Here is a 23,733-nt window from a genome sequence, read left to right on the forward strand (position 1 = left end):
CTTGAGAATAACACTATCAATTCTAACACACGGCTTATTAATGTAGAGGTTCACGGTATCACAATGACACCCTCTGATACTCAAGATTGTAATACTCCTGATCCACAAGGTTTGACTATTATAGAAAGTACCTTGCCAGCCCCTCAGCCAGAAAACCAGACAGTAAACATTAATACCTCAAGAAAAGGGATAAGGGAGGGAGCAATTCCCAAAAAAATTACAAGTAGACGATTAAATAAAAAATATCCCGCTACTAAACCTATTAAGGCTTCTAAGTCAGGAAAGTGCAAAGAAAATAATATATCTAATGCAAGAGGGTCAAGGGAAGGCAAGGGCCAAGAACAGGGGAAAGGAGGAGCTGCCCCTAAGACACTACCTATGAACATTGTAGACGACAGCTTTCTAGATAACTCCTTAGCTGACATTTTATCTGTTAATCTATCAGCTGAAAGTACAGGTACAAACATAGGGAAAGAAGACTCCCTTATATCGACCTTGTCAAAAATATTTAAGACCCTGCTCATTCCTATAGAAGAAAGACTAATTGGGATAGAAAAACAACTTATAGAACTGAGGAAAGAGAAAAAAGAAGAATATACTAGCAATCAAAAAAAGGTAACGCAGGCTCCAGCCCCTATTAACAATGTACAGGTATCAAAAATACTCGACAATGACATTGAAAAGGAAAGGAATACAGCCCTAAAGGTCTCTACCAACAATCCCATCATTATTGATGTAGATGAAAATAGTGCAAAGTCCTTACCAACATGTGAAACAGCTAAAAAGTTGACTCCTTGTAGTATCTCTACAAATAATAACGACATCACGCACATAGAAAAGCGCAGGAATATTAACTTACCTCCTGAAGCATGTGATTACGTAGTTATTCTAACTGGGGTTCAGGAATTAGGCTCATCAATCTTAGAACCTTATGTGGCGCTTAAAAACAAAGTGTCACATTGGCTGAATAACAATCATCCATTACCACCAACAATAAGAAGCAATATCTTAATGGTAGAGAGGGTCCCCTGGGTAGGCCATAACAGGAAAAAAATACAAGGGGACTGTGTGATTGTATCATTTGAGGACCCTCGGACAGTAGGACATATCTGTTCGGGAGTCCCAAGGAATAATGGTTCACTGATTGTAGCAAGACCCCTGGCTTATTTCTATCCACCAACGGAACACCAAGATAATGCATGGAGTTGGTTAAGGAACTCAAATCCTGATAGGGGTGGAATAGGGTGTGAATTTTTCAGGAATACATATCCTAAAAGATGGGAAAGGGAGGGGGAAGATGGCTGGACTCTAGTACAACGTAGGGCAGGGAGGCCCCAACATGCCAACTCTCAGTATCACAGAGAATGGATGGGCCCACAGTACACTCAACCCTTAATTTCCTGTTATAATAGGTTTAGTGGACTGGAGGGCATTGATTGACTCCAAGCACATGGGGAAGGACACAAATCCACACTCTGTCCATTTGTCTCATCCGTAAATTCATCCGTGGCTTTAATAAGTCTTCTAGGACACCTGATTGTTTAAATGGTTCACTTCAATTATTATCAACTGGTATACAGGGGGGAAATATTATACCAAAAAAAAAACCCTTGGAAGCTCCTGAACCCACATCCAAAGTGGAACAAACAAAGCATCAAGAGGCAAACGATCCTATTAGTAATAGATTAGAAATACCGAGAAGATTAGGTAAACCTTCATCGGCTGCTAACTGCAGCTCTAACCAAGGCCCTTCTATGGCCAGGATTGTTTCATGGAACGTTGCAGGAGTAGGTTCAAAAACAAGTGACCCCGAATGGAACCTTTACATAAACTCCTTTGAAATATGTGTTCTACAAGAAACATGGGCTACGACAGCTAGACATAGGGTTGGATATAGAACGTATCAGCTGGAAGCAGTCCCATCAGTAAGAGGTCGTCCATCAGGAGGGCTAATAATATGGGTTAGTGTGTCCATTAATATAGCCATACAGCAATTAAGAACCGATTCCTTAGATATACTCGGTTTAAAAATGGTTACCATTGATAATCGGATGATTTATCTTTTTAATATATATAATCGACCATGCCCATCATATAAGGAGTCACCATGTATTGACAAACTAGAATCAATACTGGATTCGCTAGACCCGGAAACAAGCACGATAATATGTGGGGATATGAACTGCAACTTTGAACCCATTGCCGGAATGAATAAATTGTATGAGGATGAAGATAATGCTAATGGCATACCATCCTTATCTAGTAATGGGACAGTTGCAGGTTCTACCCTAGCTTTCCAAATTACAAGGGTACTGGTAAGTCATGGACTGAGGGCATGTAACGGGCGTTTTCCTTCTGACAGTCCCAAGGCACCTACTTTTACGAGACGTAATTGCCAAAGCATAATTGATTACGTTATTATTTCCAAGGACTTGTGGCCATATATTAATGACTTGATGGTCAAAGATAGATTTGATAGTGATCACCATTCCTTGGAAGTTAGCTTTGCAAAGAGCTTAATGCTGGGTCAGGAAGTAGATGAGGGAGGACATCAACCTGTCCCAGATAATGTTATGTTAAGTAATAACCGTCGGTCCGTTAAATGGGCATACATACTGGGACAAGAAGATCTAGTGGCAAATATTTATAATTGCCTTACTAATGTATTTGATATCTATAATCCCTCCGAAAGCGAACCCGGTTTATTTCTTAAATTACATAAAGAGTTCTTTAATGAACTACTAGAACTCATGACTAGAAGACCAAAAAAAGGAATGGGTGCAGTAAAGCTGCAGCCTACAGGCAAACCATGGTTCAACAAAGAATGTCGGAAAGCAAAATCAGCTTTGATAGACTCGGTCAAAAGTAAAAATGCTATGGCAATTAAAGAAAATAGGAAATTATATAATAAGGTCCTGGTCAATGCAAAGTGTTCATGGGACGAGAATTATGGTCCGATATGCTGATGGCAGCTAAAATGAAGGACCAAAAGCTATTTTGGGAAACAGTGGTTAAGGGCAATCAAAGAGAGAAAGGTTCGAGAGAAGTTTATCTCAATGAAGCAACCTGGATTGACCATTTCACGAACCTGTACGCCGCCCAAGGGACTGTTAATGCAGCGCAGGAAGATCATGCTGTGTTGCCCACAGAGGCTGAATCTACACTTATAGTTTTTGATTTGGTGGAAACAAAATTAGCTATCAACTCTGTTAAATATGGGAAAGCTCCTGGGCTGGACAAAGTACCAGGTGATCTGTTCAAGCATGAACTAGATGTCTGGGTTCCTTACCTTAATCATCTGTGCAACATTGTTGCTGCCGGGGAGACAATTCCGGACACATGGAACGGGGCGGAAATCATCACTATTTTTAAAAAGGGCGATAGAAGCAATCCTGCTAACTATCGTCCCATAAGTCTTTTAGATATTACCCAAAAAATGTATGCTAGGCATATACTAAACCGCATAAATACCTGGTTGGAAGAAGAACAAATCTTAACGAAATTTCAGGCAGGTTTCAGAGTAAAAACAGGAACCATCGACCAAGTCCTAAGGCTCTGTTGTCTGTATTGGAAATATGTCGTTATTCGTAAAGGTCATTTGTATGTGGCATTCGTAGACTTACGGGCCGCATTTGACCTTATACCGCGAGATCTTTTATGGGAATCATTGAAATCCCAGGGGATCCCGCTAGGACTACTAAAATTGGTTATTGGACTACATATGGACAACTATGCAAAGGTGAGGTGGGGTCCTACTGGGGAACTTACAAAAGCTATCCCCATAAAAAGAGGAGTACGCCAGGGATGTGTACTGGCGCCAACCCTATTCTCCCTGTTTGTCAATGATATACCATCTTACATGGAGTGTAGTGAAAACGACGCTCCAAGACTAGGGGGTGAACGGGTTTCTTCCCTTTTGTTTGCAGATGACACCATTCTCATTTCCCAAACACCACGGGGCCTTCAAAATTTGTTAAATAGATTCCAGTCGTACTGTTCCTTGAAGGGCCTAGAAATTAATACAAAAAAAACGAAATACATGGCACTGAGCCCACATAGGAACTTCAAGAAAAATTTAATGTTAAATGGACAGAAGCTTGATTATGTGCAGAATTTTATATATCTAGGTGTCTCTATAGACTCTTCCTTAGCTTGGAGACCGCAGCTAGAAAAGAATAAGATCATCTTCAAACAAAACTGTCTACCAATTCTTAAGAGACACAACGAATGTTTGAATAAGGCAGTGACCCCTGCGATAGAGATTTTTAAGTATAAAGTCCAATCAGCAGTATTATATGGGGCGGAAATATGGGGTCCTGTATGTAGACATACATTTGAAAACCTGGAGAACAAGTTTCTTAGGGGGTTGATAAAAATACCTACAAATACCCCTTTAATACCACTTCTTTTGGATCTAAACCTGAAACGAACAGATCAACACGCAACATTGAGACCATTATTGATGTGGGTTAGATTGTGGACGACCCCAGAACTAGTTAATTACAAGAATGGCCTGAAAGAAGTTATGGATCTCGACGATTGCAATAAAGTTTATTGGTTCAAGCATGTAAGACTCTGGTTAGGCATAATTGGATTAGCCCATTTTTGGAATGATCCTGAGGCTATGAATTCGTGCTCCAAGAAAATTGTTAAATTATCTTTCTGGTCATATGTGAGCAACGAATTAGTATATGCAAGAACTCATGGACCGCTAACTGAAAACTTCCTATTGTTTAAGGATGTTGCATCTTTTGAACCTTTTTTAGACGAGATCCATCCGCCTTTATCAAAAACCTTGTACCTAAAATTTAGATATGGTACCCTTAGAACTAAGGCCTTTGAAAAAAGCTGGGCGAAATCAGGAAGTGATCTCTGTCTTTCATGTATTCATGGTACTAAGGAAGATGATTTACACATACTTCTATTCTGCTCCAGCTATGTAACACCAAGGAAAAAGTGGATAGTACCACTCTGCCATAAAATAGGCTCTAGATCCTATAAGGAGGCTGGCAGAATTTTAAAAACTGACACCAGCCAGGTGATAGTTTTTGGAGTTAGTAGGTTTCTTCTTGCTGCTAATTTTATTAGAATAAAGTTGGGTCTACATTTTTAAAGTAAAAGATAAATGGAGGAGATACATTATTTGATATTTTTAAATAGGATCATGATACTAAAACATGTAATTGTTGCTTCATTATTTTCCAACTAGGTATATGTGGTTGTTGCTTTTTATGAATTTCATACGAATTTTTAAGAATTCCTTTTATATAAAAAATGCCCTAGCGGTTACTGATTTAATACTATTTTAATAGTTTTTAAATTATATTTATTGTTAAATTGTATTTTTAACCTTGTAAATTTTCCGCCCGGGTAAAATGTGTTTGACAAAGATTATGAAATTAGACATTGTATACATGGACGCTATGGATATATACGAATAGGTTAGCTTTTTATTTATTGCTATTTTTATTATTTTTTTTCTTTTATGCTAGCAAATGTCAAAATGTAAGATAACAAATGTTCTATTGCTCTTTTATGACACAAATGCGTCGAAATAAAGATTTAAATGAAAATGAAATGAAATGAATTATTAAACCTATGAGATTCCAGGAATGAGAGACAAAAATTCTTGCATATGCTGATGACCTGGCAGTCGTTACACCTGACCGTCAGACTCCAATCACTGCAATAGGGGAGGAAGTGCAAGCTTTTGGTAGAATCTCGGGATACAAGCTCAACCAACAGAAAACAGAAATAGTTATTAACAATTTAGCCATTTTGGAGGACAGACGTTGGACGCAGGTGGCCACCTTTCTAGGGATACATATTACCTCAGAGCTTAAACAAATAGTGGTCTTAAACATAGCCCCGATAATTAGGAAAGGGAAAAATGATTTTGACAGGTGGCATAACCTTCACCTCTCTATTGTAGGCTGATGCAATATAATTAAGATACTATTTTAGCCCAAAGTTCTATATCTTCTTAGGGCTCCACCCTTGAAATTTGGGAAATCATTTGTTTAAGGGGATGGAGAATATGTTCAATAGATTTATCTGGGGCACAGGAAGACTATAAGGGCATTACATTCTCTGACACTTCAAGAGAGAGAGGAGGACGGGGGTGCCTTATCTTAGCCTCTATTACTGGTCAGCAGCTTTAAAATGCATGGGGGGCTCATGGGAGGAAAAATGGAAGAGCAGCGGAATCAGGTTGGATCATCAGATGTATATGAATTACTATTAGGAGAGGATGCTCAGGGTTGTTACTTGAATTATAGTGAGCCCAGCTACTACAGAAAAGTGAGATTCAAAACCCTACTCACAGCTTCCCAGATCTGGATGGCCTTCAAAAGAAAAATGAGGCTTGGTAGGCTGAATTATTATACACAACTCTTTAAAAACCTGACGCTTCCAGGGATCTTCAGGGATAACATTATGGCAAGATGGGAGGAAGCAGGTATCCGGGTGACAGGGGATCTTATGGACACAATGGGGCTTCTATGGGGCAGCCGATTGAGCAAATAGTCAGGCAGCCCCAGATACAAGATGTTCACGTAGTCCAGCCTAGATGTGATCAAGGCTTGCACAACGATCTTACGGGATTCCATCGGTAATAGAGGAAGGAAATTCTTTACCATTTTTATCAAGCCGAAGCAGGTGCCGGCGACCGCTTGAATTTGGGCCTTCATAGCAAGACTCGAGTCCAGCTTGACTCCTAGATTTTTAACCATACTGACTGGGGCCGAAGGAGGGGACATATCGCTGGGCCACCATTCATTCCAGTCCTCATTAGGGGAGCAGCCGGAAAAAATGATTTCAGATTTTTCTGAATTACATTTGAGCTGGTTCCCTCACAGCCAAGCGAAGACCTCAGTTAGACATTCTTTTATTTCCCACCTGCGAAAGCACGCTCCTTTATCGCAGGTGAACAGGAGTTGCGTATCGTCGGCATAGGAAATAATCTTTGCTCCATGCTGCTCTGCCAAATGAGCAAGAGAGGCCATATATATATATTAACAAGCATTGGCATAGCCAATAGGTCTCGCCTTTGGGACCTTAGAAGTGTTCAGCCAGAGATATTGACTTTGCCTATGTCTTTAAGCTGAGCTGTACAGAAGTCTACAGCATGCTGAAAACTTATAATAAAGAAGTGTCAGAAGCATTTATGTTACCTTATATATGACCAAGAAAGCATTATGTACAACTGAATGAACCTATTAAAAAAGTATTAACAATAAATAATGTTTTTAGGTTTTTTTGTCCTTTCAATGCTGGCAACTTCTATCTGCTTGTCTCGATGGTTGCTTGTTATGGGGTTTGTTTTTTATGGGGGGGGCATAAATAACAGGAGGGTGAAGGTTGGGAAATAGTACCTGTATAGCAGTCAGTCAGTGAGAGAGTCAGTTAGTTAGTCAGTCAGTGAGAGAGTATGTCAGTCAGTCAGTCAGAGAGTCAGTCAGAGGGTCAGTCAATCAGTGAAAGAGTCAGTCAGTCCGTGAGAGAGAGAGTGAGAGAGTCAGTCAGTCAGTGAGAGACTGAGAGTCAGTCAGTGAGAGAGATTGAGAGAGTGAGTTAGTCAGTCAGTGAGAGAGAGAGTCAGTCAGTCAGTTAGTGAGAAAGAGACTGAGAGTGAGTTAGTCAGTCAGTGAGAGAGAGAGTAAGTCAGTGAGTCAGTCAGTCAATCAGTCAGTGAGAGAGTCAGTCATGCAGTGAGAGAGTCAGTTAGTTAGTCAGTCAGTGAGAGAGTGTGTCAGTCAGTCAGAGAGTCAGTCAGATAGTGAGTCAATCAGTGAAAGAGTCAGTCAGTCAGAGAGAGAGAGAGTGAGAGAGTCAGTCAGTCAGTAAGAGAGTGAAAGTCAGTCAATCAGTGAGAGAGATTGAGAGAGTGAGTTAGTCAGTCAGTGAGAGAGAGAGTCAGTCAGTTAGTGAGAAAGAGACTGAGAGTGAGTTAGTCAGTCAGTGAGAGAGAGAGAGAGTCAGTCAGTGAGTCAGTCAGTCAGTCAGAGAGTCAGTCAGTCAGTCAGTGAGTGAGTGAGAGTCAGTCAGTCAGTGAGAGAGAGAGAGACAGTCAGAGAGTCAGTCAGAGAGTCAGTGAGAGTCAGTCAGTCAGAGAGTGAGAGTCAGTCAGTCAGTGAGAGAGAGATTGAGTGTCAGTCAGTCAGTGAGAGAGAGAGTGAGAGAATCAGTCAGTCAGTGAGAGAGTCAGTCAGTCAGTCAGTGAGTCCGTCAGTCAGTGAAAAATGAAACACTGCATGGTGAATTGCAATTGTGTGAAGGCCTTTTTCACTACATTCACTTTTCTGTTAAGCTTGTGATGGTATATTGCACTTGCAGTAAGGTTGAGTGACAGAGTACCCTTCTGTCAAACTCCAAGGCAGGGCCTGTGTAAGCACCCCGTCCACATACCTCTCCCCAGCTGTAGAGTTCGCTGCACCCTCAGTCTATAATTATCAGGTGTTTCCGGGCCGAATGTGCATCAGAAAAAGGCTTTCTTAGTCTTCGGGGTGGTCAGTGCATGCTCCCGTCTGTACCTGTCCTGGACTACCTTTTAGACGGTCACAGTGGAGCTGTATGTGTCAAACAGAACATGCTCGGTGGCTAACGCATGACTAATGAATGCTACGCTTATACCACCATCTCACACGGTAGAGTCCTTATAAATGCAATTACAATAACTAAAACCGATTGAAAACGAAACACCAGTAACTTCATTTTTCAAAATAATGTTATGGAAAAACATCTTTAAACCCTTAAATGTAAATATCCAACTTTAATATAAAAAAGGCCACAATGCAATTAGTGAAAATGTGTTATCAGCATGATGAGTGCTCTCTCTGCTGTGTGTTTCTCTCAGTTGTTTGCCGAATCCTGGGTGTTTTGAAAAAGGAAATAGGGAGAACCATGCTGAAGTCCCTTTAAAACCAGTGGAATAGAGAACCTTGCTTCCGGGATTCAATCAAGGCTCCACAGCTGCTGGGTGTCCACGCACAGTACCTACGTTCAGGCCTTTGTGTTACCAGAACCACAGCCTGCACAATGTGAGATATAGCTGCTAGCTGTGCATCGAGGGTTTTACTGAGACTTGATGAGGCAAAAATAGACCAGCAATTGTGAAAGAAAGATTTTTACTTTCTTGAGCCAGAAAGCTGGTACCAGACAGTCTTTGTAGTTGGCAATGGGTTCCTTACGGGCAAGGATGGTAACCAGGGTGAATTCAAGCGACTTGGTAATCAGAGAAAGTTGGGACTTGAAGCAGTCCAAGTTCATGTCATTCAGCTAGATTTGTGCGTCTTCTTTTTAGGTCTCGCCTAGACAGCGCTTGCGCTGTCTCTCCGAGACATGCAGTATACACTTTAGTGTGGAAGCTTCATGGAAGCTCCGCCCACTCTCAATGTTGCCTTCCAATTGGTTTAAAACTTGTTAGTCCCGCCTCATGACGATTATGTCGTCATTTGTATCCTTCCAAGGCTACTGCCCCCTTTACTCACCGCACTTTCTTCTGGCGCAGGGCCTAACCACAACCACGCGCACGCGATGACGTGGTCTCTTCCTGGCCGGCTTTACCGAAGGCAGCATCATGTGATCCGCGTTCACCAGCACCCGCAGCAGCTGAAAGGGCCCGATGACGTGGTCTCTTCCTGGCCGGCTTTACCGAAGGCAGCATCACGTGATCCGCGTTCACCAGCACCCGCAGCAGCTGAAACGGCCCGATGACGTGGTCTCTTCCTGCCCCATTAAACACTCCCCCCAGCACTATTTTCTTCCATGTCTTGTCCCCTCCCCGCCGCCCCCACCCCTCACCCACGCAGTCCGTAACTTCTCAGAACCCCCTGGCTGTAATGGGAGACAGGTGCCCAGGAGCAGCATCAGAAACACTGGCGGCTGCCACTCGACGTGGAATGAGGAAAGCAAAACCGGGCGGGCCTCCCGGATGCAACAGGAGCAGCCTGCCTGGGGCCAAGAAGAATCGATCGGGGCAGCTCGCGTTGGGAGACTGGCTGCCTTTCCAACATACACAGAGGTGCCTACAAGCTCTTGCGGGCAGGAGGGCTTGCCGACTGAACACCAAGCTCTTTGATGACGAAAACGAAACGCAGGCTAGCCGGAAGGAGTTAATATTAAAATCATTTACTACAGTTTAGCCGCCAACAGTGGCCTAGATAATTGCAGCTGATGCGAATCCATCTTTCCCTGCGTCTGCATTGTAACGATAACGCACATATCTCTCAATGACTGACAAATGTTTCAGTGTCGACCAGTTAGCTCAGTTGGTTAGAGATTTTTGCTAATAGCATCAAGGTCACGGGTTCGATCCCCGGATTGACCGAAATTACCCATCATTAAAATAAAAAGTCATTAAGTTTATTCTTTTATTTAAGTGGGCTTTGATGTTTTTACCAGGAGGGGTGCTGAAATTGCCATTTATTTGCCAACGTCCTTCCGTGATAACTTCCGCCCCCATGTCTTGTCCCCTCCCCGCCGCCCCCCCCCCCCCACGCAGTCCGTAACTTCTCGGAACCCCCTAGCTGTAATGGGAGACAGGTGCCCAGGAGCAGCATCAGAAACACTGGCGACTGCCACTCGACGTGCAATGAGGAAAGCAAAACCGGGCGGGCCTCCCGGATGCAACAGGAGCAGCCTGCCTGGGGCCAAGAAGAATCGATCGGGGCAGCTCGCGTTGGGAGACTGGCTGCCTTTCCGACATACACAGAGGTGCCTACAAGCTCTTGCGGGCAGGAGGGCTTGCCGACTGAACACCAAGCTCTTTGATGACGAAAACGAAACGCAGGCTAGCCGGAAGGAGTTATTATTAAAATCATGTACTACAGTTTAGCCGCCAACAGTGGCCTAGATAATTGCAGCTGATGCAAATCCATCTTTCCCTGCATTGTAACGATAACGCACATATCTCTCAATGACTGACAAATGTTTCGATGTCGACCAGTTAGCTCAGTTGGTTAGAGCTTTCTGCTAATAGCCTGAAGGTCACGGGTTCGATCCCCGGATTGACCGAGATTACCCATCATTAAAATAAAAAGTCATTAAGTTTATTCTTTTATTTAAGTAGGCTTTGATGTTTTTACCAGGAGGGGTGCTGAAATTGCCATTTATTTGCCAACTTCCTTCCGTGATAACTTCCGCCCCCATGTTTTGTGACTGTAATTAGAAATGTACATCGTCGGTAGATTGAACGATGGCAGGACGGGGGAAGGACGCGATCCAATGTCCTGAGCACATTTGCAATGTATGGCAAAGGGGCCCATCCCTTGTATGGGTCTTTTGGAGGGGTTGCTTCTTATCATTCACTTAATAACCTATTAAAGTTTGAGCGCCGGACTCTGATGCGATTGTATCTGCGTTGCAGGTGGTTGGTTTAGCTCAGGGGCACCCATCAAAGGAAAGGATTGTATCATGCCAGTCTTTGAGTTCCTGCTTGTAGCCTATCACACATAATCATGGCATCCTGCGCCACTTTCGAGGGGGCCGAGCGCTTATTAAAGCTTGTCTAGCCGGTCTAAGCTTCACCTAAAAAGAATACAGGCATGTGCGTAAGAGGTTCCTATACGCAATAGGATACGAAGGATGGGAACATTGGACACACTGGGGTCCCATAGAGAGTAGTTGGAGTGTGGGCGTTACTTAGGACACATGATAGAAAGTTAGGCTGATGTGCAGACTGGCACACTCACAAAATAAATGTCCTCGCAACCCCGTAGTGCAATTAAACATAGAGAAATGTGCCCACAGTCGCCTGATCCAGTGAGTCAGTAGCAATAGTCGCAGCCTCGCAGGGTTTTCTTATCAGTCAGGTTCATTGGCGCTGCAAGTAGCCGGAGCTGAGGGCTCTATGTAACATGTTCCTTTTTGATTTCAATTGGGCACGTAGAGCCTACAGGGCACAGCGGGGGGTGTACGTGGGCAAAACCTAGTGCTCTTAAACGACACCGTAGGCGGATTGGGAAGTTTAGACGCTGCACACGCAACGGTTTGCCTGCGCTATATTGCGAGTGGGCAGTCATTCAAAAGGTCGGCACTGCCCGGGGGTAGGACTTCTTTGGAATGGTGAATAAATATGTGTCAGTGAAAACATCTGATATTTTTCACATACATAGCAGCAGATTCTCAAGTTGTTTCTTGCAAATAATCCGTAGTTCACTCGCTACTGTTTTTTCCCTTTTATTCTGTTCTGTTTGTTTTCACCATTTACAAAAAAGGCACAAGTATCTAGAGAGCCTATTTCACGCTCATAAAAGTCGAAATGATCCAATTAAATACCACCAGCAAACTTAGTTTATGGCTGTGTCTGCTTATGCTTTTGAAGGTTTTCAATGCTCCCACGTTAGTCTGCGCTGGTGGTTCTGGGGAATAAAGCATTCACTTTAGGAATATGTATTTAATGGCATGGTCACAGGTTGAACCCCTTTGACTCCACTCAGCCTTTAGGAGGGGTGTGGCATAACAAACAAAGCTGCTGACTGGAATCCTGGAGACCCGGCTTCGAGCCTCGGCATAGGCCCCCAGGAAAGTTTGCTGGTGTTATTAAATATTTGCCAGGCCAGTCAGGTGCTGCTGCACCCCTCCCCCCACCAGCACGTTCCTGAACGGCACCTGCCTGTGCTGCCCATGGAGGTTGGCAGTGCAGCATGGCTTTTCATCCTGCAGGGCCTGTACACTCGGTCGGATAAGACTGTATTAGGCATGTGCAAGCAGGTGTCTGTTGCACCCCATGACATTTGAAAAGCACCGGCCTGTGTTTCCCATGTGGTCAGTGCAACCCCGCCTTTCATCATACGGTTCGCTGAATTAGAAAGCTTTATTATTCGTGAGAAAGCAGCGCAGCTCAGCCTTTCATCCTTCAAGGGTCTGTGCACATTGCCGGATAAAGCAAGTTGTCATTGTGGGTGTGTGGGCAGGTGCCCATGACACGTCCTCATGGGTACACAGTACCTAATTATATTAACAAGATGGGGCATAACTTTACCTGCCGATTGTAGGATGATAAACCAGGTTCGAGTCCCCTCATAGGCTCAACATCCGGTGACTCCGGGCCCCAGGCCCATCGCAAGTGGAGTCGGCAGTGAAGATATTTTGAAATACAGTGCATGCACTCCACAGCAATGCCAATCGGTCTCGCCATTGGGATCTTATATGTATTTAGCTGTACAGCAAATAAGCAGAGGGGGAGCTAGACGCTCAGCATTTTAGCTGATGTCTGCAGAGGGCTTCTGCTGCCTCACAAAGCGCCATCCTTATTCATACGCAGTTACCCTGACTTCTAGTGCGAAAGTGATTCAGCACCCACGCTAATCGGCTGCATAGCTAAATACATATAATATCCTAATGGCGAGACCGATTGGCATTGCCAATGCTTGTTTGTAGTTCCTGTCAATTAAAGCGAATTCTGTCTTAAGTGGATTTATGTACAAGCGGGAGTAGCAGGATTTTCTAGATTTATAGCTCCACTGCTTTGAAGATACACTTGCTCTAAATACTGGCTTGTCTTACTGTGTTGAGGCAGACATCTTATTTTATTTTGGTTGTGTGGAATTTGCATGTGGTGCCAGTTGCTTTGTATATGTGTATGCTGTGTGGCATTTGTATAGTGCAGACCTTGATAGAGAGCAAGAGTGCTGAATATTGTGCACAGCCAGAAAACAATCACTGTTTTCAAGGAGGCTGGGTAAGATAAGCTCGTACTGTAGGGGGAGCTGCTTAAACGGCAGGGTTGCACTCATTTTTGTGAACCAGGTTCCAGATAGTTTGGTTCCACGTTTATGGTGCAGAAGGGGAGGGATTAGATCACAGGTATAAGTCTGGCTTGCTGATATGTTGGCGGGACAGAGTGTGCTCCTTCTCCTATTGAGTCCATCCCCTCTCTTCTCAGTTCCATATCTTGAAGCCAGGGATCACTGAGGATGCAAGGAGAAGAAGTAACACTAGACCATCAAATGACACATTGGGCACATATTGTATTCACAGCAGGGTGAATATTTTGACGAGAATGATATTCAGCTGCAGTGGTAGTAATAGAAATGTTGGGTTGTCCATATTGGTTTTCTTTGGAAATTAGTCATGGTATTGTACTGCATGTACTATAATCTCTTATTCCTCAAGGAACTACATCGGACGTATCTTTTGTTGAACTCTGTCACTTGAAGGGAGAATGTGAGATAGGCAGGCACTGCTAGGTAGAACAGACAACAAGTAAGAATTTATTGAGTTGTATATGAGACAAAAAATAATAGTGTGAAATTGTTTTTTTCCTAGATGTGGTGAAGGCTGTTAATATTTCGAGCCCGGTCGTGTTGATCCATGGTACAGTTGGTAAACCCACAATGCTGTCAGTGAAATATACAAGTTCCAGTTTTGATAAACCAGTGGTAAAATGGCGGCTTAAGCGCAACAAACCAATCACTGTGGTACAGTCCATTGGTGCAGAAGTCATCGGGAACCTCCGCCTGGAATACAGAGACCGAATTAAAATCTTCGATAATGGTTCGCTGCTGATTCATAACCTCCAGCTCTCTGACGAAGGCATGTATGAGGTTGAGATATCTATCACTGATGACACTTTCACAGGGGAGAAGAGCATCAACCTCACTGCAGACAGTAAGTGCTATGGGGGTTAACTTCAGGGATTTTTCAGGACAAAGGTGTGCAGCAGTATTCAACTTAGGTTAGGACGGTCAAAACCACTATAATGTTTCGGGTTATTCACTGACAATGTAAATTAGACTCTGTTGTATAATTTTTTGTGGCCCTCCTCCTCTTCCTTTTACACTTTCTCACTCCCCCCTCCCTTTCCTTGTCCCCGTGGTTTGACCCTTAGAACGCTTCAAGAGTGGGTTGTTCTAAAGGGACATTTTCCAAGTTTGTTTTAGAATACTGATGTTCTCTCAAGTGTTATGGATGAATACGCTTGTTGAGCCATACTTCTTGGTTTCCCAGTGGCAGAAACCAAGTGGAGCACTGTTTCTCTAACCATCCTAGGCACCATTGTGAGGCTGTGTTTCTGCAGTACCACTGCAACTTGTGGAGCCCCCAACTCACCTCTACTGTTACCACCAGTGAGTTCCTCTACAGGCTGCTCATGCGACCTTCCTGAACCACCTACCTTTAGCAGCCAGTGTGCATGTCTATCACACACTTCAAAGGATCTACCACAACTGCATCGCTATAAATTCCTTACCAGGGTGTGGAGCACAGTAGTTCCACCTCTCTATGTGTCTCTTCATCTTTGGAGACATTTATGTTCAGTTCTCCTCTCAAATGAGCACCATTGCTGGAATTCCAAGCCTCTAATCAAGTCAGGCACCATTTTGTGCACAATTTTCTTCACTGTAGCTTGTGCCCCACTGGGTGAATTGCCTCATAGAGTACATATGGAATAAGACTCAAACAGTCCATGGTGTTGGAGGATTATAAATAAATAAATATTTTCTTTTCTACTTAATAATGCATTTACAACTTTTGAGGTATCTGTCCATGCTTATTAGTTCGATTACTTCCTCCCAGCATGTTAGACTGGTCAGTATACAGCCTCTGCTCATGCTGTCTAGCTACACCTCCTCTTTCTTTATTAAAAAATTAATATAACTTCTTTCTCCACTCATATCTCAATATGAAATCTGATGTACCTCAAAAATGTTTACAAAATAAAAGAGAACTCCCAGGACACTGAAAACACTGGAAGGAAGAATTCCAAACATATCTAGTAGCTATTGATGTCAGTAGAATATCAGTGGAACACATCATGGGCACATTGTAGGAGAGTAGGATCTGTACTTATGTTGCCCCCACTTTTTTTCTGATGTTAACACTGGTTTCTGGCTATAGTCTGGCTGGGTCCCTGCTAATCAGGGCCCCAGTCTCTCTGTTCCCTCTAAACAATTTGGAGTGCATATTAGATGCACTAGTGATTGGATACTGTGGTACCTTATGAGCCCTAGTATATGGTACCTTAGGTACCAAGGGCATAGGTACTTCACAGGCCTACCAGGGGCTGAAGCATGTATTATCCCACCCCTGGGAAGCAGACTAAATCTGACACCACAGGCCTGCTGCTGCAGCCTGGGTGAGGTGGTGCTAGCACTCCTCACTGAGATGTAGGTTCACTGTATCTCTCCTTACACACACATATAAACCTATCAGTCACCCCTAAGGCAGGCCCTATCAATCCTGAGGGCAAGGTGCTTGGTTTCCATGTGAGGGGGTGCCTCTGCCTAAGCAGGGCCCCTCTGCAGCTCTCAGAGTCCATTCTCTGTGGCTGTTTGTGGATGCGGTTAAACCATATACTCTTAAGTGCATTATAACCTCGCGGTAAATGCTAACTCTGGGATGGCTGCATCAAAACATGTCGTGTTTGGTGTCAAACGCTTTGGAATCATGCCCCCACACCAGTAACTGGTGTGGGAGTATGATCCCACCCTTCTAGAGGGATAGACATGTACCTACTGTGGAAACACGGTAGAATCCTGAAAGAGCCCTGGCATCACAAAATGGATGCCACCAGCACAGACACTGGGCTGCCCTCCTGCTGCTGACCGAAACTCGCAGTGGAGGAGGCCCAACAATAAGCATCCTGTCACAGAGAGGTGTCACCACCTTCCAGACAGGATTTAGTGTTTTGGTGCTGGGTGGGTGCACTCCTAGAGTGTTTTGAAGTCCTGTACTGGGGGAGCAGTAGGCTCCTCTGTGCATATGCCAGCTTAAACCGGTTCAGGGGCTACCTGCCCCTGCTCTGGTGCGAAACTGGACAAAGGGAAGTGGGTGTAGCCACCCACTCCCCTGACCCTCCCATAGGAGGGGTCATAGAGTTAGTCCCTCCCTTCCTTCTAGTATAAGTTAGGGAACCCTTGCCATTGCAAACTAGATATCTCTGGATGATGCTCTGAAGAAGAATCCTGGACCTTCGACATTCCACTACCTCTGGAAGACTAAAGAATCTCCCTTGGAGTCAAGGAGTGACTCCCCTGCTTGGCAGGCACCAAAACTTTGAATCAACAGTCGCAAACTTTCCCACTCCTGCTGGAGTCCTAAGTCCCTGCAGCCCCGGAAGTAGAATTCCTGACTTCTCCAAGGCCATCGTGAGTCTCCAGGAAGAGTACAGACTTTACCTAGGAGAGCCAGAACTCCCTCTGTGGAGTCTAATCACTCAGGAACTTCTGCAGGGACTCCCATATCAAACAAGAGGGAAACCTCTTACGATAAGCAGTGCCAATTTCTGGAGCTTGAGAGAGTCAAGCTCAGGCTCAGGCTCAGGAAAGAACAATTGACCCTAGACAGGGAATCCCTAGAGCTCCAAACAGCAACAAAAAGATTGAGACTAGAGTCCCATGGTGGCAGCAAAAGTATCCCTAGGGTTAGAGTATATACTCATGAACATAGGAACCCGAACAAGATAGTCCCTCCCTATCCGAGTGGGGATGACATCCACAAATGGATAACTGCACTAGATAGGGCCTGTAAGGTACAGAGGGTCCCTCAAGAGCAGTGGGCAGCTATCTTGTGGCTCTTCTTTGCCGACAAAGGTAGAGATGAGCTCCTCATTGTTAGAGAAGAGGATGCTGACAATTTCTCAGTTTTGAATAGTGCTCTCGTTGATGGGTTTGGCTTAACCACTGAACAGTACAGGATTAAGTTCAGAGACACCCAGAAGGCAAAGACTCAGGACTGGGTTGACTTTGTAGATTGTGCTACTAAGGCTCTCGAAGGCTGGTTACTTGGCAGTAAGGTGTGTGATTTTAAAGGTTGTACAATTTACTTATGAGGGAGCAGATCCTTAATAATTGCCAAAATCAGTTGTTGCATCAGTACTTGGTTGATTGTGATCTGACCTCTCCCCAAGAATTGGGAAAGAAGGCAGACAAATGGGTCAGAACCAGGGTGAAGCAGAAAACTCAGAATCAAGGTAGTGACCAGAAGAAGCAAGATGTTAAAACCTCAGATAAGTGTGGGGAGAAAAGTAAAGACCAGAAGTCGTCACAAGGGCCCCAAAAACCTGCGTCTTGGCGGGAGTCACAATCTAACAAAGTAAAAGGCAAAAATAAACCTTGGTGTCATATCTGTAGAGAGAAGACACATTGGACAACATATGCCAGTTATATATGGGCCAAGGGATCAACTCCAGCCACCACTGACCTTACGGCAACTGTTTCCCCTAGTTCAGTTCCAAGTGGTGGTGTACAGAACAAGGGGATAGTAGGGTTAACCTTGGGATCTGAGATGGATTCTGGACTAGTCAGAATTCCAATTCAGGCTGTTTTGATCTGTGATGGGGCATGGATATTGCCTCCTTATTTGTCAGTACCAATAATCTGGGCAAATACAGACAACAGTCTTTGAGCAATGGTAAGGACGAAGGCCATGGCATACAGGGACACAGGTGCAAGTGTCACAATGGTGATATAAGATCTTGTGGATCCTGAACAGATCATACTTGATGAGAAGTACCAAGTGACCAATGCAAGCAATGTCAGGATAGACCATTCCTTAGCAGTTGTGAATTTCACCTGGGGAGGGGTAATTGGCCCTAAGAAAGTTGTGGTTAGCTCCAACCTCCCTGTAGAATGCTTATTGGGCAATGATTTGGTCGCAGGCAAACATGTCTTCCACTTGACAGGCCCTGGATCCTGAAAAGATGGAACAGGTGCCTTCCAAGAGAAGGTGCAGAAGGGGTAAGGCAGTGTCTTCCCCCCTGCCTCAGAGTGAGGATCAGTCTCTTGAGGGAGATGATATCAGTCCCTGTGAAGGATCTGTCTCAGAGAAACTTGAACCTGACCAGGCTGAGTTCTTGGGGACAGGGGGCCCTTCCAGGGCAGATCTGAGCCAGGAGCAGCTAAGCTGCCTCTCTCTTGAACCCCTCAGATAGCAAGCTGCTGCTGCGGCTGCTGGGAGTGCCAGTGGGTCCCACAGGATCTACTGGGATGATGGACTTCTGTATTCAGAGGGTAGAGACCCCAAGCCTGGTGCTTCCAGGAGGTTGGTTATACCTCTGAAGTTTAGTGGCTTCCTATTAACACTGGCACACAATATCCCATTAGCAGGACACTTAGGCCAAAGTAAGACCTGGGACAGGCTTGTCCCTCATTTTCACTGACCTTACATGTCAGAAGACACAAAGGAGTTTTGTTGCTCCTGTATCACTTGTCAAGCCAGTGGTAAGGCAGGTGGTACTACAACCCCTCCCCTGATACTACTACCTGTGGTGAGGGTTCCCTTTGTGAGGGTTGGAATTGACATTGTTGGTCCCATGGATCCTCCAACTGCATCTGGGCACAAATTCATACTACTGGTGGTGGACCATGCCACTAGGTATCCAGAGGCAATTCCCCTTGAGACTACCACAGCTCCTGATGAGGCTAGAGCTCTCCTGGGAGTCCAGAGTGGGTTTCCCTAAGGAGGTAATATCAGACAGAGAAGCAAACTTTAAGACTAGTTACCTGACTGCTATGTGGAAGGAGTTACAAGTTTGCCACACCCTATCCCCCACAATGCAATGGGTTAGTTGAGAGATTCAACAAAACCCTCAAGGGCATGATAAAAGGTCTCCCTGAAAAGGTTAGGCACAGATGGGACATCCTTGTGCCCTTCTTTCTCCTTGCCTACTGAGAAGATCCTCAGAAGGGGGTTGGTCACAGCCCTTTTGAACTTCTGTTTGGACATCCAGTTAGGGGTCCCTTATGTTTGGTTAAGGAGGGATGGATGTTACCTCTCAAACCACCTAAACAGGACATAGTGGTCTATATACTTGGTCTCCGCTCCCGGATGGCTGAGTACATGAAGAATGCATCTAAAAACCTTGAGGCTAGCCAGAAATTGCAAAAGATCTGGTATGACCAAAAGACTGTTTCGATGTATATCAGGCAGGACAGAGGGTATGGGTGTTGGAGCCTGTGGCCCCAGCAGCTTTCCAAGACAAGTGGAGTGGGCCCCATACCATTCTTGAGCAAAAGGGAGAGGCTACCTACCTGGTGGACCATGGAACTCCCATGTGCCCCCACACGGTGCTCCATGTGAACAGGCTCAAGCCATATGTGAACAGGGCAGACATGGGCTTGCTCATGGCTACTGATGAGGGACAGGATGAAGAGAGTGATCCACTCCCAGATCTCCTCTCACAGAACCATGATGAAGGTTCAGTTGATGATGTAGTCATGGTAGGCAGCCTAACCGAACAGCAACAGATTGATTGTAGGAAAGTCCTCAATCAGTACAGATATATGTTTTCACTGACTCCAAGTCAGACTACCTGGTGTACACATGAGGTGGACACAGGTGACAGTCTTCCTGTTAAAAATAAGATTTACAGGCAATCTGATCATGTCAGGAACTGTATCAGGACTGAAGTCCAGAAGATGTTGGAAGTGGGAGTGATTGAGCCCTCAGATAGCCCTTGGGCTAATCCAGTAGTCTTGGTACCAAAACCTCACACCCAGGGTGGTAAGAGAGAGATGAGGTTCTGTGTTGACTGCAGAGTACTCAATGCAGTCACTAGGACTGATGCTCATCCAATTTCGGGGGCAGATGAACTAATTGATACTTTGGCCTCAGCCACGTTCTTAAGTACATTTGACATGGCAGCTGCTTCCTGGCCAATCAGATTAGCTGAGGATGCAAAACCAAAAACATCATTTTCAACCCCTAGAGGGCACTACCTATTTGTGGTGATGCCTATTGGCTTGAAGAATGCATCTGTCACATTTCAAAGGCTGGTGAATAAAGTTCTCACAGCTCAGGAAGCCTATCGTGCAGCTATTATGATATTGCTCTCTTTAGCTCCACATGGGAGGGTCAAATGGTCCACCAGAGAAATGTTGTGGAGGCCCTGCAGAAGGCAGGCCTAACTATCAAGGCCACCAAGTGCCAAATAGGGCAGATTTAGGTTGTATACCTAGGCCATCTTGTAGGTGGAGGACAGGTTCAACCATTACAAAGCAAAATTCAAACCATCATGGATTGGGTTGCTGCAACCACCCAGACTTAGGTCAGAGCTTTTTTGGGCATGACTGGGTACTACAGGAGGTTTGTCAAAGGATATTGCTCCATAGTGACCCATTTGAATGATCTAACTTCCAAAATGATGCTTAAGAAAGTTCAGTGGACAGTTAGCTGTCAAAAGGAATTTGATGACCTGAAACAGGCCATGTGCACTGCTCCCATTCTGCAAAGTGCTGACTATTCCAAACAATTCATTGTTCAAACTGATGCATCTGAGTTGGGGGTAGAGCTGTGTTATCACAACTGAATGAAGAGGGTCAGGATCAGCCAGTAGCTTTTATAAGCAGAAGGCTGACCCCAGAGAGAAACGTTGGTCTGCTATTGAGAGGGAAGCCTTTGCTGTGGTTTGGGCTCTGAAGAAGTTGAGGCCATATCTGTTTGGTACTTACTTCATTGTTCAGACAGACCATAAGCCCCTCTTATGGCTAAAACAGATGAAGGGTGAAAACCCCAAACTTTTGAGGTGGTCCATTTCCCTGCAGGGGATGGACTATACAGTGGAACATAGACCTGGTAGAAAACATGCCAATGCAGATGGACTCTCCAGATATTTCCACTTAGAACATGACAACTCGACTGGTCAAGGTTAGTTTAATGTCCTTGCATTGGGGCGGTTGTGTAGGAAAGTAGTATCTGCTTCTTATGGTTACCCCCACTTTTTGCTGATGTCACACTGTTTCTGGACTAGCCGGACTGGGATCTAGTCTGACTGGGAAATAAGAGTAGGCAGAAAGAGGCAATTGAGGTACAGAAAGATGGAAGAGTGGTGCAGAAAGAGGGAAGAAAAGTGCAGAAAGAGGATGAAAGGCACACGCAGAGGCATGTGAAGTACAGATAGAAGCAAGAGAGGTGCAGAACAAGGCAAGAAAGGTACAGAAAGAGGCAAGAGATGTACAGAAAGAAACAAGAAAGGTACAAAAAGAGACAAGAGAAGTAAAGAAACAAACATGATAACTGCAGAAAGAGGAAGAAAGGTGCAGAAAGAGGAAGAAAGGCACAGAAAGAATCAAGAGAAGTGCAGAAGTGGGAAGAGAAATGCATAAAGAGGCAACTGGGGCGCTGAAACAGGCAAGAGAGGTGCAGAAATAGGCAAGAGAGGTATAGAAAGAGGAAAGAGAAGTGCAGAAAAAAGCAATAGATGTGCAGAAAGATGCAAGAGAGGTGCAGAAAGAAGAAGAAAGGTGCCTAAAGAGGAAGAAAGGTGCCGGAATAGGAAGAATGGTGCATAAAGAAGAAGGAAGGTAAAGAAAGAAGCATGAAATGTGCAGAGAAATGCAAGCGATGTACAGAAAGAAGCACAAGAGGTGCAGAAACAAGAGAGTGAGGTGTAGAAAGAGGGAACTGAGGTGCAGAAAGAGGCAAGAGGGGCACAGAAAGAAGCAAGATTGGTGCAGCCACAAGTAAGAGAGATGATGAAAGAGGAAGAAAAGTGCATAAAGGAGCAAGACAGGCGCAGAAAGAGGCAAGAGAAGTGCAGAAAGAAGCAAGAGAGGTTTAGAAAGATGGAAGAGAAGTGCAGAAAGAGGCAAGAGAGGTACTGAAAGAAACAAGTGAGGTGTGTAAAGATTGAAGGAGAAGTGCAAAAAGAAGCAAGAGAGGTACAGGAAGAAGCAAGAGGGGTACAGAAAGAGGGGAGAAAGGTGGAGAAAGAGGCTTAGAGAGGTGCAGAAAGAGGAACAAATGTGCAGTGAGAGGAGGAAAAGTGAAGAAAGAGGCAAGAGAGGTACAGAAAGAGGAAGAAAGGCACAGAAAGAAGCAAGTTAGCTGCAGAAAGAGACAAGAGAGTTACAGAACGAGGCCAATGAGGTGCAGAAAGAGGCAAGAGAGGTGCAGAAAGATGAAGAAAGGTGCATAAGGAAGAAGTAGAGTGCAGAAAGAGGTAAGAGAGGTACAGAAAGAGGAAAGAGTTGTACAGAAAGAAGCAAGAGAGAGAAGTACAGAAAGAAGCAAGAGAGGTGCAGAAAGAGGCAAGAGAACTGCAGAAAGAGAAGGAAAGGTACAGAAAGAGACAAGAGAAGTGCAGAGAGAAGCAAGAGAACTGCAGAAAGAGCAGGAAAGGTACAGAAAGAGGAAGAAAGTTGCAGAAAGAAGCAAGAGAAGTATAGAAAGAAGCAAGAAAAGTATAGAAAGAGACAAGTGAGGTGCAGAAAGAGGCAAGAGAGCTACTGAAAGAGACAAGAGAGGTACAGATAAAGGCAAGGGAGGCGCAGATAGAAGCAAAAGAGGTTTAGAAAGAAGCAAGAGAAGTGCAGAAAGAGGCAAAAGAGGTTCAGAAAGAGGCAATAGAGGTGCAGAAAGTGGCAAGAGAAGTGCAGAAAGAAGCAAGAGAGGTTTAGAAAGATGGAAGAGAAGTGCAGAAAGAGGCAAGAGAGGTACTGAAAGAAACAAGTGAGGTGTGTAAAGATTGAAGGAGAAGTGCAAAAAGAAGCAAGAGAGGTACAGGAAGAAGCAAGAGGGGTACAGAAAGAGGGGAGAAAGGTGGAGAAAGAGGCTTAGAGAGGTGCAGAAAGAGGAACAAATGTGCAATGAGAGGAGGAAAGTTGAAGAAAGAGGCAAGAGAGGTACAGAAAGAGGAAGAAAGGCACAGAAAGAAGCAAGTTAGGTGCAGAAAGAGGCAAGAGAGTTACAGAACGAGGCCAATGAGGTGCAGAAAGAGGCAAGAGAGGTGCAGAAAGATGAAGAAAGGTGCATAAGGAAGAAGTAGAGTGCAGAAAGAGGTAAGAGAGGTACAGA

The 23,733-nt window shown here is 44.5% G+C and overlaps 1 protein-coding gene across 4 annotated transcripts in view; it reads left to right on the forward strand.

Moving 5' to 3' along the window:
- The window catches only part of HEPACAM (hepatic and glial cell adhesion molecule), a 1,886,975-nt gene that overhangs the window by 456,463 nt on the left and 1,406,779 nt on the right, over positions 1–23,733 (forward strand). For all 4 annotated transcript variants that reach the window (XM_085646093.1, XM_085646094.1, XM_085646095.1 and 1 more), the window contains one exon: positions 14,269–14,610. In XM_085646093.1, coding sequence (XP_085502219.1) covers positions 14,269–14,610 — 342 coding nt within the window. The remainder of the gene's footprint in view (positions 1–14,268; positions 14,611–23,733) is intronic.

Source organism: Triturus cristatus, chromosome 3_1 (assembly GCF_964204655.1).
Source record: "Triturus cristatus chromosome 3_1, aTriCri1.1, whole genome shotgun sequence".
NCBI lineage: Eukaryota > Metazoa > Chordata > Amphibia > Caudata > Salamandridae > Triturus > Triturus cristatus.